The following is a 15453-nucleotide window of genomic DNA, read 5'->3' on the forward strand; positions in this document are numbered from 1 at the left end:
GTCGACTCTGAGTATAGGTTGAAATCCATGGCAGTCATGAAGTTGACTGAAAAGGATCTTTCCACTTAGGTGCACATTTTTGCTGCAGGAACCACCTGCTGATTGCACTGAAGGGATTCTAATTCTCTTACAGGACAAGACCTCCAGCCCCACCCTGGTTTTGTGCTTAGAAGAGAACAGAAACATATACAAGCCATTTGGCAGAAGCCCAGGCCAGTTTTGATTTTACCCACTCAAGTTAAGGGGGAGATGTAGGTGCTGGGCTATGTAGTATGAGAGGCATCATTGTCTACCCCCAATATTCTCCCACAGAGCTGGACTTAACAACCAGACCACAGGATCCATAACTAGAAGGGCCATTAAGGATACAAATATGATGAATTATTAAAAACATGAAACACACTGTAAGTTAGCATCAACTCAAATGATGAATAGGGAAAATAAACCCACTGGGAGAAAAGTCCTCTTGAATCAGTCCCTGCAAAAACATACACAGACAAAGAAACACTAAACATTCACTCCTTAGAGTGAAGATCAGTCAGTGGCCTAAAATAAAGCAAGAGTCACGGTGTTCCCACGGGGAAAGTAATGCTCAGCAAGGTCTTTCTGCCCCCCCTTACTACTCTTTACTTTTTCCAATTCCATGCAAAGATAGTTTTCAACATTCATCTTTTTTACAAGCTTCTGAGTTGCCCATTTTTCTCCCCCACTTCCTTCCAACCCCTCTCCCCATGGCAGCAAACAATCTGATTAACTTGAATATGTACAACTGTGTTTAATATATTTCCATATTAGTTATGTTGTGAAAGAATCAAAACAAAAGGGGAAGGGGGAGGCTAGGTGGCACAATGGATAGAGCACAGGTCCTGGAGTCAGGAGGACCTGAGTTCAAATCCAGCCTCAGACACTTAATAATTACCTAGCTATGTGGCCTTGGGCAAGCTACTTAACCCCATCTTCCTTGCAAAAAAACCCCTAAAAAATAGGGGGGGGGGGGGCTACTGTGAGAAAGAAAAAACACAGAAGAAGTTTTAAAAGGCAAACTTAGTCTTGCTTTGCTCTACATTCAGACTCCATGACTTTTTCTCTGGATATGGATGGCATTGTCCAGCTCCTTTAGAATTGGCCTTGATCCCTGAACTGCTGGGAGGATCAGCAAGGTCTTTAAGGAGGACAGAAACATTGTCATTCATCTGGGCTGAATGAAATGAATCCAAGATTGGCCAAGCTGATCTTCTACTTGGCAGTGCTGTTAGCCTTTCAGCTCATCTAGATACTTTACACTGGCTGGGTCCACAGAGTAGAACTAAGTTCAATGCCAATCTAGGGAACCTAACCCTTCTACAAAATGAGAATGCTAAACTGAGAGAAGAGCTGGTTTATGGAAAAAAAATTAAATACAATAGGAAAACCACTAGGCAATTCAATTGAAAAGAAAATAAAAACAATTACCAGTATCAAAAAGGGAAAAGGGTGAATGTGCTATCAATAGAGATGAAACTAAATTATTAAGTTATTTTTCCACCTATATTCTAGTAATTCTGTTAGTCTAAGCAAAATGAATATCTACAAAAATATAAATTACCCAGATTAACAGAAGAAAACAAGAAGACATAAATAACTACTTCTTAGCAAAAAGAATTTGAGCGCAAGTCATCAAGGAGCAACCTTGCAACAACAGCTCTAGAATCAGATGGATTCACAAGTGACTTCTCCCAAACATTTTAAGTGCAATTAATTCTAATGCTATGGGGCAGCTAGGTGGCATAGTGGATAAAGCACCAGCCCTGGAGTCAGGAGTACCTGGGTTCAAATCTAGTCTCAGACACTTAATAATTACCTAGCTGTGTGGCCTTGGGCAAGCCACTTAACCCTGTTTGCCTTGCAAAAAAAAAAACTATTAAAAATTCTAATGCTATATAAACTATCTCAAAACAAAATACATCTCCCTCCTTAGAAGTTCTATGAAATTTCCTTTCTATGCTACAAATACAGTTTTGATACCTAAACCAGGGAGGGCAAAATTAGAAAAAGCAAGAAACTATAGACCAATTTCCCAGGTGAATATTGATGCAAAAAAATTTTGAAATAAAATACTAGCAGGTAAATTACCATGATATTTCACAAAAAGAATACAAGGAATGCAGTACTGGTTCAATATAAGGAAAACTATCCACAAAATTGAACTATTAAAAAATTGATTATCTCCATAGATGCAGGAAAAAGCCTTTTGACAAAATATAATATCCACCTCTATTTAAAAATACTACAAAGCATAGGAATAAATGGAACTTGCCTTAAAATAATTAGTATCTATCTTAAACCATGAGCAGGCATTATCTTTAACAAGGATTAACCTTAAGTGTTCCCAAAAAAGATCAGGGATGGTGAAGCAAGGATGCCCATTATTATCACTATTATTCACTACTGTACTTGAAATGCCATCAACAAGAGAAGAAAAAGTAACTGAAGGAATGAAAATAAGCAAAAAGGAAGCAAAAACTATCACTCCTTGTAGATGATACAATGCTATGCTTTAGAGAACCCTAGAGTCAGCTAAAAAAAGTAGTTGAAACAATTAACTTTAGCAAAGTTGCAGGATATAAAATAAATTCACATAAATCATCACCATATATGTATACTACCAACAAAATCCAGCAGGAAGAGGAAGAAAAATTCCATTTAAAATAACTAGACAGGATAAAACACTTGGGAGTATATTACCAAGACAACGTACCAAGAGAAACCCAGGGCCTATATGAACATAATTACAAAACACAAATAAAGCCAAATCTAACCAACTGGAGAAATATTAATTGCTTGTGGGTAGGTTGAGTCAATATATAAATGGAATGATATGTACAATACATTGTTGTAACTAAATCATCCTGAAAAATTTGGAATTGTGTTAAGAAAGTGATGGAAATTTTCATACTTTTTGGCACTGAGTTCCCTCTGAAGGAAACAAAGATATTATTCTGTGCCATGACAATCAAACAACCAAAGAATTGTTTTATAGAGCTGGAAAAAAACAGTAAAGAAATTCATCTAGAGGAACAATAGTATCAAGAATATCAATGTATTCAATAAAAATAAATGCAAAGAAAGTAGTTTAGCAGTACCAGATCTCAAACTGTATTACAAAGTGGTAATCAGCAAAACAATCTAATATCAGCTAAGAAATATAGGGGTGGATCAGTGTAATCAATTAGGAACACAAGACACAATAGTACAAAGACTGAAAGCTAAAACAAAGATAGAACTAAGGTTGGCTAACCACAGTACCGAACCCAAGTGCCAAAATGGCCATCTCAAGGTATGCGTTGTATCCTTAGGAGTTAGTTGCACCCCCTACATCAGCTCCTTCCCACTCCAACACAGTTGTACTTCTGGCTCCTGACCCAACCTGTCCAATAGCAACCAATCCTTTAGTAGCACAGGAAACTTATGGTGCTCCTCATACATAGTTCCTGCCTCCTGATGGCTATAGCCTGCATGAGTTCCCATCCCACTTTCTCCTCCCATTGGCAGGAAAGAAGAAACATGATATAGTGTATAAAAGTGATGAGATGAGTGAGAATCAAAACATTCTTCATCAACATAAAAAGACAAATAATTGGAGAGTTTCATTGCTCAAGGCTGGACTATGCCAATGAAATAAATTGGCAGTGCCTGAATTAACTTATAGACTTAATGCTACATACCAAACTTCCAGTGAGTTATTTTACAGAGCTAGACAAAGTAATAAAATTCATTTGGAGCAACAAAATGTCTAGAATCCCAAGAGAAATAACAAAAAAAGTACTAATAACATGATTAGTGCACTTCAAACTCTGTAACACATTCAGTTTTTTTTTTTTAGGTTTTTGCAAGGCAAATGGGATTAAGTGGCTTGCCCAAGGCCACACAGCTAGGTAATTATTAAGTGTCTGAGACCAGATTTGAACCCAAGTACTCCTGAGCCCAGGGCTGGTGCTTATCTACTGCGCCACCTAGCTACCCCACACATTCAGTTTTATGTTGTCAAAATTGTCTCGTCTTTTTGTGGTTTCCTCTCTCCCCTCTTTGATTAAGCATCTTCTGCTTAACATGACTAATATGGAAATATGTTTAACATTGTTGTGTATGTATAAACCTATATAAGACTATTCTCTATGGAGGGATGAAGGGAGGAAGAAAAATGTGGAACTCAAAATCTTACCAAAAAATGAATCTGAAACTTTTTACAACTAATTAGTAAAGTAGCTCAGGAGAAAAGACTAGGTAAATAAGAATCAGAAACACCAAACTCAAATGACCCAGTGTTCAATAAACCCCAAAATAAAAACTATCTGGGATGATGCCTGACATGATTGATTAGAACCACTGGAAAAACTGTTATGTCATATACAAGAAAATACAAGAAAACCACTTACAAAACTAAATAGAGCACCAGACCTGAATTTTATCCAGCATTAGACACTTACTAGCTATATGACTCTGAGAAAGTCACTTCACCCCGTTTTCCTCAATTTCTCATGTGTAAAATGAGCTGGAGAAGGAAATGGCAAACCAACCACTCCAATATCTCTGCCAAGAAAAATCCAAACAGGGTCACTAAGAGTCGGATACAATGGGAATGAGTCAACAATAAATACATTTTGTGGCAGAGTACAAAAGGTTCTAAATGGTTATCTGACATCATTTAAAAAACGGTTGAGAAAGGGACAGCTAGGTGGTGCAGTGGATATATCACTGGCTCTGGAGTCAGGAGTCCCTGAGTTCAAATCTGACCTCAGACACTTAATAATTACCTGTGTGGCCTTGGGCATGTCACTTAACCCCATTACCTTGCAAAAAAACCCTAAAAAAACTAAAAAAGGGGAGAAAATGGAGAGTTCCACATTTTCTCCCTTCATCTACCCTTCGACAACAAATAATCTTATATAGGTTATAACTGGAACAACTAAATATTTCTATATTAGTCATGTTAAGCAGAAGATTCTTAATACAAAAGGGGAGAGAAGAAACCACAAAAAGACAAGAGATAATTTTGACAACATAAAACCGAAAAGCTTTGGTAAGAAAGACTAGGTAAGGGCAACTAGGAGAAATGTAGAAATGATTGATTGGAGCAAATCTAGCTAATGAAGGTCAGTAAGACTGATTCAAATAATAAGTTTGAAAGACATCCCCAATAGTTAAGGATATCCAAAAAAAATCTCAAAAGAATGGCAAAATGTGAGTGAACAACCCTTTGGGAAAATGCTCCAATTCACTAACAGGAGAAATGCAAATCGAAACAACTCTTGAATTCCACCTCACACCCTGCAAGTTGTCAAAGGTAAAAAAACAAAATGGAAATAATGCTGAAGAAGCCAAAGAAAGAAAAACACACGGATACACATGTTGTAAATAGAAATGTAAATTGGGCCAACCATTTTTGGAAAACAATTTGGAAATTTGAAAAAGAAAGAAAAAAGGTGTCTAAAATGTCTTACACCCTCTAAAGCAGAGATCTCAAATCATTGCTAAGCTTATACCACAACAGCAGCTGGTGATGAGGTACAGTTGGCCTAGAATCAAGACACGAGTTTGAAATTGGTCTCAGAGACTTATGCTAAGATGACCCTGTCTGCAAATCATTTAATCTCAGTTTGCCTTTGTTCCCTCATCTGTAAAATAGGGTTAATAATAGCACCTATCTCCTAAGATTGGTTTTAGGTTCAAATGAGATAATTATAAAGTCAAGCTAAGTTTAGCACAATGTCTGTCACATAGTAAGTGCTATATAAATGTTAGATATTATTATTATTATTCTTACTTAACCTCTCTTTGCCTGTTTCCCAACTGCAAAATGGGAATAACAGAACCTGACCCAGATCAGATTGAGATATTGGCTTAGCACGGGGACTAGCACTCAGCCTTCTTTCCTTTCCTTATTCCCAAGGTCAATTGAAGACACAAGTAATGGTTCCTGGCACATTCCTATTTCTAATAGCTTGCTCTCTCTCTCCCTGGTGGAGCCAAAGGAATTCATTATTCTTAAACAAAAGTGTGGTAGACAAATTATTGTAGCCTTCTAAGTAATGGCAAGTAGGAAGAATTCCAAGCAATCTCAGAAGACATGGACAGTGGTGTTGGGATGAAGTGAGCAGAACTAGACCAAGAAGAACAATGTCATAAATGAGGACACATGTCAAAGTTTAACATTGGCTCTAAATGGCCAAACCAAGACCAGGAAATGGCAGCCACACATGCGGCCTCACTTCAGTTGGCATGGGGCATTGGCAAATGAAGGGCACACTAGAAGAAATAGAAATAGGAGAACCTGGCAGGCCCCAGAAGGTCCCATTCAGACTCTAAAAGACCAAGGGAGAATGCAATTCAAAGAATCCCAAGATCCTACCTGAATAGAAGGCTAATGATAAACTGAGATTTACAAGAAATACTCAAGCCAATCAGGATTTTTTTTAAAAAGGAGGGAACAGAAATTCAAGGAAGGCACAGGAACCAGGCCAGGCATGGCTAATCTCTGAGGCATCGTAGAGAATAATAATAGGCCTGGAGATGGGTAAAGGAGTCCAGCTTAATTTGACAAAGGGAAGATAGTAGACAGGCTGGCAAGTTTGCCACATATTTCTGAGAAAACTATTACACATTACTAAGAGTGATTTAAGAATACTTGGAAAGAAAGGAAATGAATGCTGTTACTCAGTCACATCTGACTCTTCATAACCCATTTGAGGGTTTCTTGGCAGAGATCCTTGAGTGCTTGGCCATTTCCTTCTCCAGCTCAATTTACAGATGAGGTAACTGAGGCAAACAGGGTTGTATGACTTGCCCAGGGCCACAGAGCTAAGTATCTAAAGCCAAAATTGAACTCAAGAGGATGCATCTTCTTGACTTCAGGCCCTGGAGCACCACACCTAGCTGCCATGAACACTACGAACAGAGAATGGATTTTTTTGGTGCCAGACTCACCTCATCTCCTTTGACAATGACAGTTTCACTCACCTTAGGCAAAGCCTCCTTCATATGTTTATCAGCTTGATCCAGGCAGGAAGGTAGCTAGCTCTGTCTGCTGCGCCGCACCACACCGCCCCACAAGTTAAGAGCTCTGAGATATTATCCAAATGTAGAGAAAGGAAGCTAGAGCTTTTTACAAATGAGGTCATCTTCAGGGAAGCAGATGAAGAGCGAGGGTTGGTGGTTGCACTCTTTTGGAGGCAGAGGCTCTGTTCCCAGATACTTGGTCATTCATTCTTCTCCATCGCCCAAATATGTAGAGCCACCCACCTCATGCCCATAGTGTCCCCTCCTACAAACATGTCCTTTTGCTGGGAGGGAAACATACCAGGCTACCACCACCAGTCACTGCCAATCCTGTTGGAGAAAATTTTTTTTAAAGACTTTCTCCAAAAAAGGGACTTATTAAGGTCCCTGAGCCTATAAATTTCAAGTAATCAAATTCATCAAATTTTGGGCTAGCCATTTTGTGAATGGTGTTGGGGGGATCACCCAGTCCCTGACCTTGGTTGGCCACGATGGTAGAATGACTCCTGCTTGCAAATCTCCTTATCTGGCTGTTCAGCTGGTGCACCCCAGTCTGTTTCCCCCACACACCCATTTCCAATTCATTTATTTGAAGGAATTCTCTTTATCCATGGCAGGGCTGAAAAACAAATAATGAGGAACAGGTCTCCTGTCACCATCCTGCTTCAACTCCCCCAAGGATATGAATCACAAAGCCAGAGAAATTGCCAGTTGGCAGTGCACCCACTCTCCCTCCCACCAATGGTATGGGCAACCTCCATTATCAGACATTCTCTCATTCATTTATTCAGCTGCAACCCAACATCAAAGCCTATCATCTCTCTACAGAACACCAACCAGGTCGCCACAAGCCCTCTGCACCACAAAAGAAACCCACACTTTGGTAAATTGAATGCTTTTTTTTAATTGACTAGTCTAGGAAATACAACACAAACCGATGCTCTCTCTGGGAGGGAGACTTTCAAGGCACTTGAGAAGACAAACAAGTGGATCTGTTCTGCTACCGCTAGAGAGGAACACCATGTGCCTTCCCCAAATTAGTACTACAAACCAACACAATTCAGGCTAAACAATAAGCAGCAGCATCTGAAGATTGCAAGAGGTAAACATTGCCCTTCTGGGAAAGTGGAGTCTGAGGCAAAACTAAGGTTCATAGGTCATGCTACCAGCTCGAGAATGACAAGTAAGGCAACTTGAGTGATCTTTTTTGACAAGACTTAGGCGAGATTTTGTCCAATTCTCCAGGGCTAAGACCCAAGGGCTGCTTCAAACCAAAGAAAGAGCTGATGTGACCCAAGAACAGTCAGCTGATGACAAGGAGCCTCAAGGCAGCTTAGGAGCAGACAGCTTAACATAATGATGGGGGTTCAGCATGGAGGGAAACCTCAACTCTCCATGGGCAACACACTAATATATCTTCTATCTTTTTGTAACTACCAACATGAATCCAAAGGAAAACCATCTGAAATCAATAGAAACAACACCAATCCTTATCCAAATATTTCCCACAAATCATTGCAATGCGAGCAAAATGGTGGTGGGAGTGAGGGCTCTGCTTGACTTCACATGTTGTGGGGGGGATAGTGAGCTGCAGCAGAATTTGCTGAGGGAACATAGCTCGCCTGGGGCACTGAGCCAGGATTCAGAGCACCATGGATTCGGGAGGAGGTGCCATATGCACCCATCTGCTGCCACGGGGCAACATAGTGATAAGCAGGGGCCATGGAAACACAGGGGTCGTATCCTTGCAGGGGATGCTGATTGTAGTGATCTGGCATAACTGGGTAGTAGACAGGCCCAGTAGGTGGTGGTGGCTGTTCAGAGCTTGTGTAGATACCTAAAAGGACACACAAATTCCACCATTCAGATAAACACAGCCACTCCCTGCAGACCCAAACATCATAGCCCAAGAGATCCAAACAATTCAATCATTTCAGTTGTGCCCAGGGGGAAAGCATGCTCAATGTGGAGGCAGAGAACCTGCCTTAAATTCACAACTCTGTCACCATAGGTGACCTTGGGCAAGTCATTTAACTCCTCCCAATCTATTTCCCCAAATGTTGCACTAGCTGATGGCTAAAGGCCCATCCAACTCGGCATTGATAACCCTCTATCAATAGAGGGGATTTGATGACCAGGGTGGTTTCAGCAGAAATGATTTGTCTGAGATGACAGAAGACCTTCAGAGCAATGAGATCCCAACAGATTCTTCTAGGGACAGACTCCAAATTTCCATACTTTCTCTTTCTATTACAGCCCCTAAGATTGGGAAATGACTAACTCAGGTCCTTTATGTCTTTGGATTCAGAACACACAACTATTACTGGGAAGGGTCATATCTCAAGATGCAGTATCAGTTTATATGGCGGTAGAACTATTTTCTCCCCAAAGTGATAAGCTGTCAGAACAAGCCAAATTTCGACACCTTGGCCTTTGTGGCAGTTAAGTATTAGGGGGGAAAAACTGTCTCCATGATGATGCAAACATGAGAGGACCAGGGCTGATTTGAAGACAACCGAGTCAAAGCTGGCACCAAGTCATCTACTCTCTTGTAACCAATGACATTAAGAGCCAGGGCCCACCTTGCAGTGGAAGGAGGAACAGCAACTTTGGAAATGTACCTGTTACCATGAAGATTATATGACCTATTTAAGAAGGCCCCTTGGAAGTAAAGTAGAACAGTATTATCCATTTGTTGGAAACTATATTCCTCGAAGACCAACTAGCACTAGAGGGACATTATTGGATTTGTAGGACCACTGCCTACACCCAGTTGTCCAGAGTCCGTCAGGGGGTTGTTATCTAGATTTAAGGCCTACTACCTGGGCACAGGATGGGAGTTGGGGCTATGGAACCCCAGTTTATATCCTGAATAGGACTAATAAAACTTCCAGCTGTAGTGGAAAAATGACCAGCTAGGGCCTTGGACTTACTGACTGATCAAGCCTTGCTAACAAAAGAGGCCATTATTCAACATAGATTGGTATTACACTACCTTTTGACTGAAGGAGGAGTCTGTGGCAAACTGAACTTATCAGATTGTTGTCTAAAGATAGATGACAATGGGAAAGTGGGTAAAGGACATAACCAGGGATATCAGAAAGTTGGCACATGTGCCAGTCCCAAACCTGGCCAAGCCCCTTTAAGTACCTCTTTGGAGAATGGGTTTACTGGTTCAAGTGGAAACAGTTACTGGGTATCTTACTATTGGCCCTAAGTGGGAGAATCCTATTAGCTACATGTGTCTCCCGTGTATGATCCAATTAATAACTCGAATAGTACAAAATTCTATCAACAAATTAGGACCGGTGTATGGCTTCAATAATGAAGAGGTAAAAATACTGATAGAAAAAAGTCAGTAGCACTATCGAAGATGAGGATTATCAATTAATTTGAGGAAAACACTGCTGGTGAAGTGTGAAGACGAGTAGTTATTTAAAAGAAAAGAGGGGAGTTTTTGAGGAATGAAGGGCGTTGTTGGTCTTCACAGGGTGTGGAGGGGGCCCCTTTGAATTCTATTACAAAGGGGGAATGGCTCCAGTCATCACAAAACTGGGGAGAGTTCTCCTAATCCCATTCCAAAACCGACAAACTAGATTAGAATAGCCCCAGTCTTGCCCTTCTCCTTTGCATGTGCTCAAGGAGATCTGTTCTTGCTCATTAGTATAATGAGCAGGGTGGGGAAATGTATAGGAACCAATGTATCCATTAGATCTGTGACCCCAGCCTATGGTTGGCATGAAAGGGGCAGGAACAAAGTCTTTCAAAGTGCATAAAAGAGCTGGTATGTTGGGGTTTCCCTGCCCCTCTCTCCCACCATGAGAGGTATGCCATTTTGTTAAGATATCTTTTTTTTTAGGTTTTTGCAAGGCAAATGGGGTTAAGTGGCTTGCCCAAGGCCACACAGCTAGGTAATTATTAAGTGTTTGAGACCGGATTTGAACCCAGGTACTCCTGACTCCAGGGTCGGTGCTTCCTCCTCTTTGTTAAGTATCTTAATAAATACCATTTTAATCAAAAAAAATATCCAGGGCCCAAGAAACTCTCAATGCAGGAGGTTCCTTGGCGAACATTAACTGTTGCCCCTTCCCCAAGTCACCCAGGCTATGAGAAGTGAGAGAAGGGGACCTTGAACCTATGTCTTCCCAACTTCCAACCTGACATGCTGGCTAGTCATTGTGCCCACAGGGTAGCAACGGGCCTCCTCAGCTCTCCTTTGCTTCCACCAGGGTCCCAGGGATTAGTGCCCTAAAACCTTCAAATCTGACAAAGACCTTACCTGCTAAGAAACCTGAAGGGGACAAGCACTGAGTCACACAGCCTTTCCTCCTGCTGTGTTAGCATTTAGCATGTGAGCGCCCCCCCCCCACCTCCACCCGAAACATGCAGCAACAGCCAGGAGCTACCAGAATGACTTTGGACCCTACCTGCCACTGCTCGACCTCTTGCATACTCACTGGATGCTGCTGCCTCGGGAGGAAGCTGACGGTTTTCAGCCCTCGCCATCTCACTGTATACTTGGGACCCTGTGTGGTCTGCCAGTGGCACATGTTCAGGATAAACAGGGTAAGCTTCCAGTGGAGCCATGTGCTGAGAAGGCATGGGAGGTGGCGGTGGAGGCATTGGCTGCTGATGCTGTGGCAGATGGGGCATATACATCATGGAGTTCCAGTAATTCTGGTGGTAATACTTAAGAAAGGTAGAAAGTAAGAGCTTTTTAATCCTCCAGAGCCCAATTGGCCAAAAGATTAACAAGGGGACCCTGGGAACAAACAGGAGCAAATCAAGTCAGGCTCCACTCCCCAGGGATGCTGAAAGAAAGGAGGGCAAAATGCTGCAAACAATGGCAAAAAAAGAGAAAGAAACCCATTTCCTGAATAATCCCGTTATGTTTAAGAGGTTCTTTGGTGCAAGTACTGAAGTCAACAATGAAAGGGAGAGAGGACTGCCCATTCAAAGAGCAGCAGCCCCATGATAGCCCCTGTTTATAAGGGGATCAAGAAAAAGCAGAAAACCAGAAAGAGGCTAGGACAGCAGGCGACTTGCCTGCTCTGTACCCCAGACGGTCATGGAAAGCCACAGGCCATTTATAAGGAGACAGAAATGAATAGCAAGTTGGTCTAAGCTCACCTCCAGTGAAGCATTTTCATTCCTCCCCCCCCACACACACACACACCTCTCCTTTCCCAGCTTTGAGCTAGAGAGGCTGCAGCAGTTTCTTGGGAGCCCTTCAAAGCTGGGTCACTGGGAAGCCAGGAGTTTCCCCTCCCTTACTGCTTAAGAGCCTTCTAAAGGATGAAGGCCCATTCTAGTACTTTTATGATTAAAGGATGGAAGGGGTGGTGCCTTTTGGCAGTCAATAAAAGAAAGCTGTGTGGAGGTAGGAAGACCCAAGTTCAAATTGTGACCTCAATATACTTACAAAAACCATGTGCTCTTATCCTAACACCAGAACAATTGCACCTACCTCTAAGAGCAGTTAGAAGTTATAAACAATATTTGGAAAGCGCTAAGCGGAGTGCCCAGCACACAGCTGGTGCCATGTAATTGCACCTTTCCTTCCCCACCCTCAGCCCATCAAACCACTAGACTTAGGAGTCCAAAAGACCCAGGCACAGCTCCTCCCTCCACCAACTAGTTGCCATACATTTCCTCATTCACAAAATGAAGAACTCCCCCCCAACCTACCCCCCCAACCTACCCCCCCCACCCCCAGCCATGGAAGACTGCTCTTCTTGTAGGAGATAGCACCTTTAAGGTCTAGCATCGGCCAGAAAGGTCCAGAGCCAGCACAAGCTGGGTAGGCCACCTGGGGCCTGCTGTCCCCCAAGGCCCAAACTTCCCAAAGAAGTCAGATGAGAGGAGGAAAAGCCTTCAGGGAACCAAGAAGACCCCCAAAGTTCTTACCTGTAACCCCAGGTTAAAGTAATACTGCAACACCTTGATATCTGCAACAGAAAGAGAGTGGGCCAGGTGAGGAATAGATGCCAACCCAAAGACCTCAATCCAAAACAAACAAGACCCTTGGTACTTTTCAAGGAAGTTGACTTGAGTGCTGTCTTCCAAATCAATAGAGCACAACTGTGTGTTAATTAGCCCCAGCTTTCGTGAGCTGAGAGTGGAGAGAAGCCAATTAGCCGAGCTTTAACTCTGAGATCGGAGCTGTTCCTTTGCTGCTCCCAAGGGAGAAGGCTCTGGTTACACAATTTTGGTACTGGGGAAAAGTACTACCAAAAGTTCCAAGAATGCCAAGTTTTGCTAGTCCAAATCACCAATCACCAGCTCACAAAAGGCTGTCCCCAGTCAGGCCTCAGTACCCCCAGGTCTGCAGATGCACCATCCTGGTAAGTAGCTCTGAGAAGAGCCACCAGGACCCTAACAAAATTCCTTCCCTCCCTCCCCCCATGCCCCTAAATGATGAGGAGGGATTAAGAACACTCTACAGGACAGACATGGCCCAAGAGCACAGCAGCCTCATCCTCTTCCTCCTCCTCCAAAGGAAGTTTGCCCATGTCCAGGCCTCTTGGGTTACCATTCCTCAGGGGTCAGCAGCCCAATGCAAACTTACATCACTATAGAGTTTCAGAGATCCAGGTCAGAAAAGTCTTTTCCTTAGTTCTCTCAACCAATTCTAACTATATACTTTTTTTAAAATGCAAATAAGTCAATGCACAACAGAATCATGCCAGGTCCTTAAGGGAATGCAGTTGTGGGAAAAGTGAAGAGGGGTTTCCAAGTCAAGAAGCAGCAGAATGAGAGACCCAAGGGCAAAGTTCACTTCTTAAAATCAAGAGCTCCTGGAGGAGTCCGAATGATAAGGAGACCCCCAGGGTCAGAACAGCGGCTAGCAGACCCATGTCCAAGGACAAGCACACCCTTCCCTTTCCTTGGGAGCTCTAGCCCCACCAAGTATGTGCTCCCAGTCACTTGGGACCCTGGTTTTGCAGCTCCTGTGATCCATGTGTTGCTCTTAGGTTAAAAGGGTCATCCAAAGAGCCAAGCAAGGTCCAGCGAGAGGCAGTATCCAGCCCAGTCACCCAGGAAGTAAATGGCAGAAAGCCAGGGTGGTCTAAGTGCAGCAAGCCCTCTACATGACCTTTCTTAAATGAGGGGCAGTGGCAACACCACTTGGCAGGACCCTGGTCATCAGAGTCCATATATTGAGACCTAGCCAGAGGCCAGGTGACTAGCATACTATTCCAGGGTAATAGAAAGCGGCAGGGAGCAAAGACAATGTCAGTCCAACAAGATAGTACCCCACAATGCCTGGTCCCGAAATCCCAAAGCCCAGGTGCTATTCTGTCAGAGTCACTCCAGCTCTGGAAGCACACAGGGCAGAGAAGGCCAGAGACCAAACATCATTCTGTAGTGTGGCACAGCAAACCAGGCCACTAAGCCATAAGGAAGCCCTAGGCCTTGGTCTGATCTGCCCTTGGTAGTTCCACCGAGCTGACGAGAAGGCAGAGGAATAGAGCAACTTCTGACAGCCTCGGTCAGAAAGCTCAGGGATCACATCCTGCTTCTAACGCTTCAGGACTGGACAACTGTGGACGAACCCTCCTCTCCAGAGTTCTCAAGGCCCTGAGGGGTTTGGACTAAGACAGGAGCTTCCATTCGAATAGGGGAGATGGAGGAAGTGGAAGGGCACCTTGGAGGGTAAGGTTCAAGTGGCCAAAGAGATTAGAAAAGGCCCCTCTCCAGGAGGCCGAACCTGCCAAAGCAGTCTGAGAGAAACGCAGGGATTCCAAGAGACAAAGATGGGTAGGCACGGGGGGTAGCCAAAGCAAAGGCAAGGAGATGGAAAAGGGGAATGTCACATGTAAAGAACAGTAAGTGGGTCACTATATCTGCACTGTACAAGAATGGGAAGGGGGGTGGGTGGTCTAGGGAAGACAAGAATTTCTGTATGATCCCACAAGTAAGAATGAACCATGGGCGTGTTTGTCGGGGAGGACAAAGAGCCAGGCAAACCTGGCCTCGTCACTTGGGATGCCCAGTGAAGTCTAAACTGGAGGGAGGAAGGGAGAGCTGGGGTGGGCGGGCAGGCTGAGGAGCAAGTTCTTATTACATGAAGGAATAAAGGAAAGAGAGGAGGGCCTAGGCCAAGGCGGCAGCATCCAGGAGTGAGGGACCAGAACAGGCAGAAGGTGATATGCAGAGAAAAGAGAGGTGTGTGTATAGGAGAAAGGGAGGAGACGAGAAGACCAGAGGTCACCATCCAGAGTGAGCCCCTGGACAGTAAGAGAGAAAGAGGGAAGGGGAAGATGAGAAGCTGAGTTTGATATTAGTAAACACCTGGTGATGGATGATGAGAGGACATGGAGATTGTGTGCATATGACAAGGGGAGAGGAGGGAGTTCTCAGCAAACGGGCTCAATTTGGTCAGGAAAGAACAACGCAACATGACATCTTCAACTA

General features: G+C 43.2%; 1 protein-coding gene across 1 annotated transcript; it reads right to left on the reverse strand.

The window, feature by feature from the left end:
• Window positions 1-8152: 8152 nt before the first annotated feature.
• LOC141498698 (UDP-N-acetylglucosamine transferase subunit ALG13-like) lies at window positions 8153-13547 on the reverse strand. The gene is made up of 4 exons (XM_074201856.1): window positions 13484-13547; window positions 12943-12983; window positions 11493-11724; window positions 8153-8872 (listed from the first exon to the last, which is right to left on the reverse strand). The coding sequence occupies exons 1-4, from the start codon at window positions 13545-13547 to the stop codon at window positions 8598-8600; spliced, it is 612 nt and encodes a 203-aa protein (XP_074057957.1). The 3' UTR covers window positions 8153-8597.
• Between the last annotated feature and the right edge of the window lie 1906 nt (window positions 13548-15453).

The sequence above is a fragment of the Macrotis lagotis genome, chromosome X (assembly GCF_037893015.1).
Source record: "Macrotis lagotis isolate mMagLag1 chromosome X, bilby.v1.9.chrom.fasta, whole genome shotgun sequence".
Taxonomy (NCBI): domain Eukaryota; kingdom Metazoa; phylum Chordata; class Mammalia; order Peramelemorphia; family Peramelidae; genus Macrotis; species Macrotis lagotis.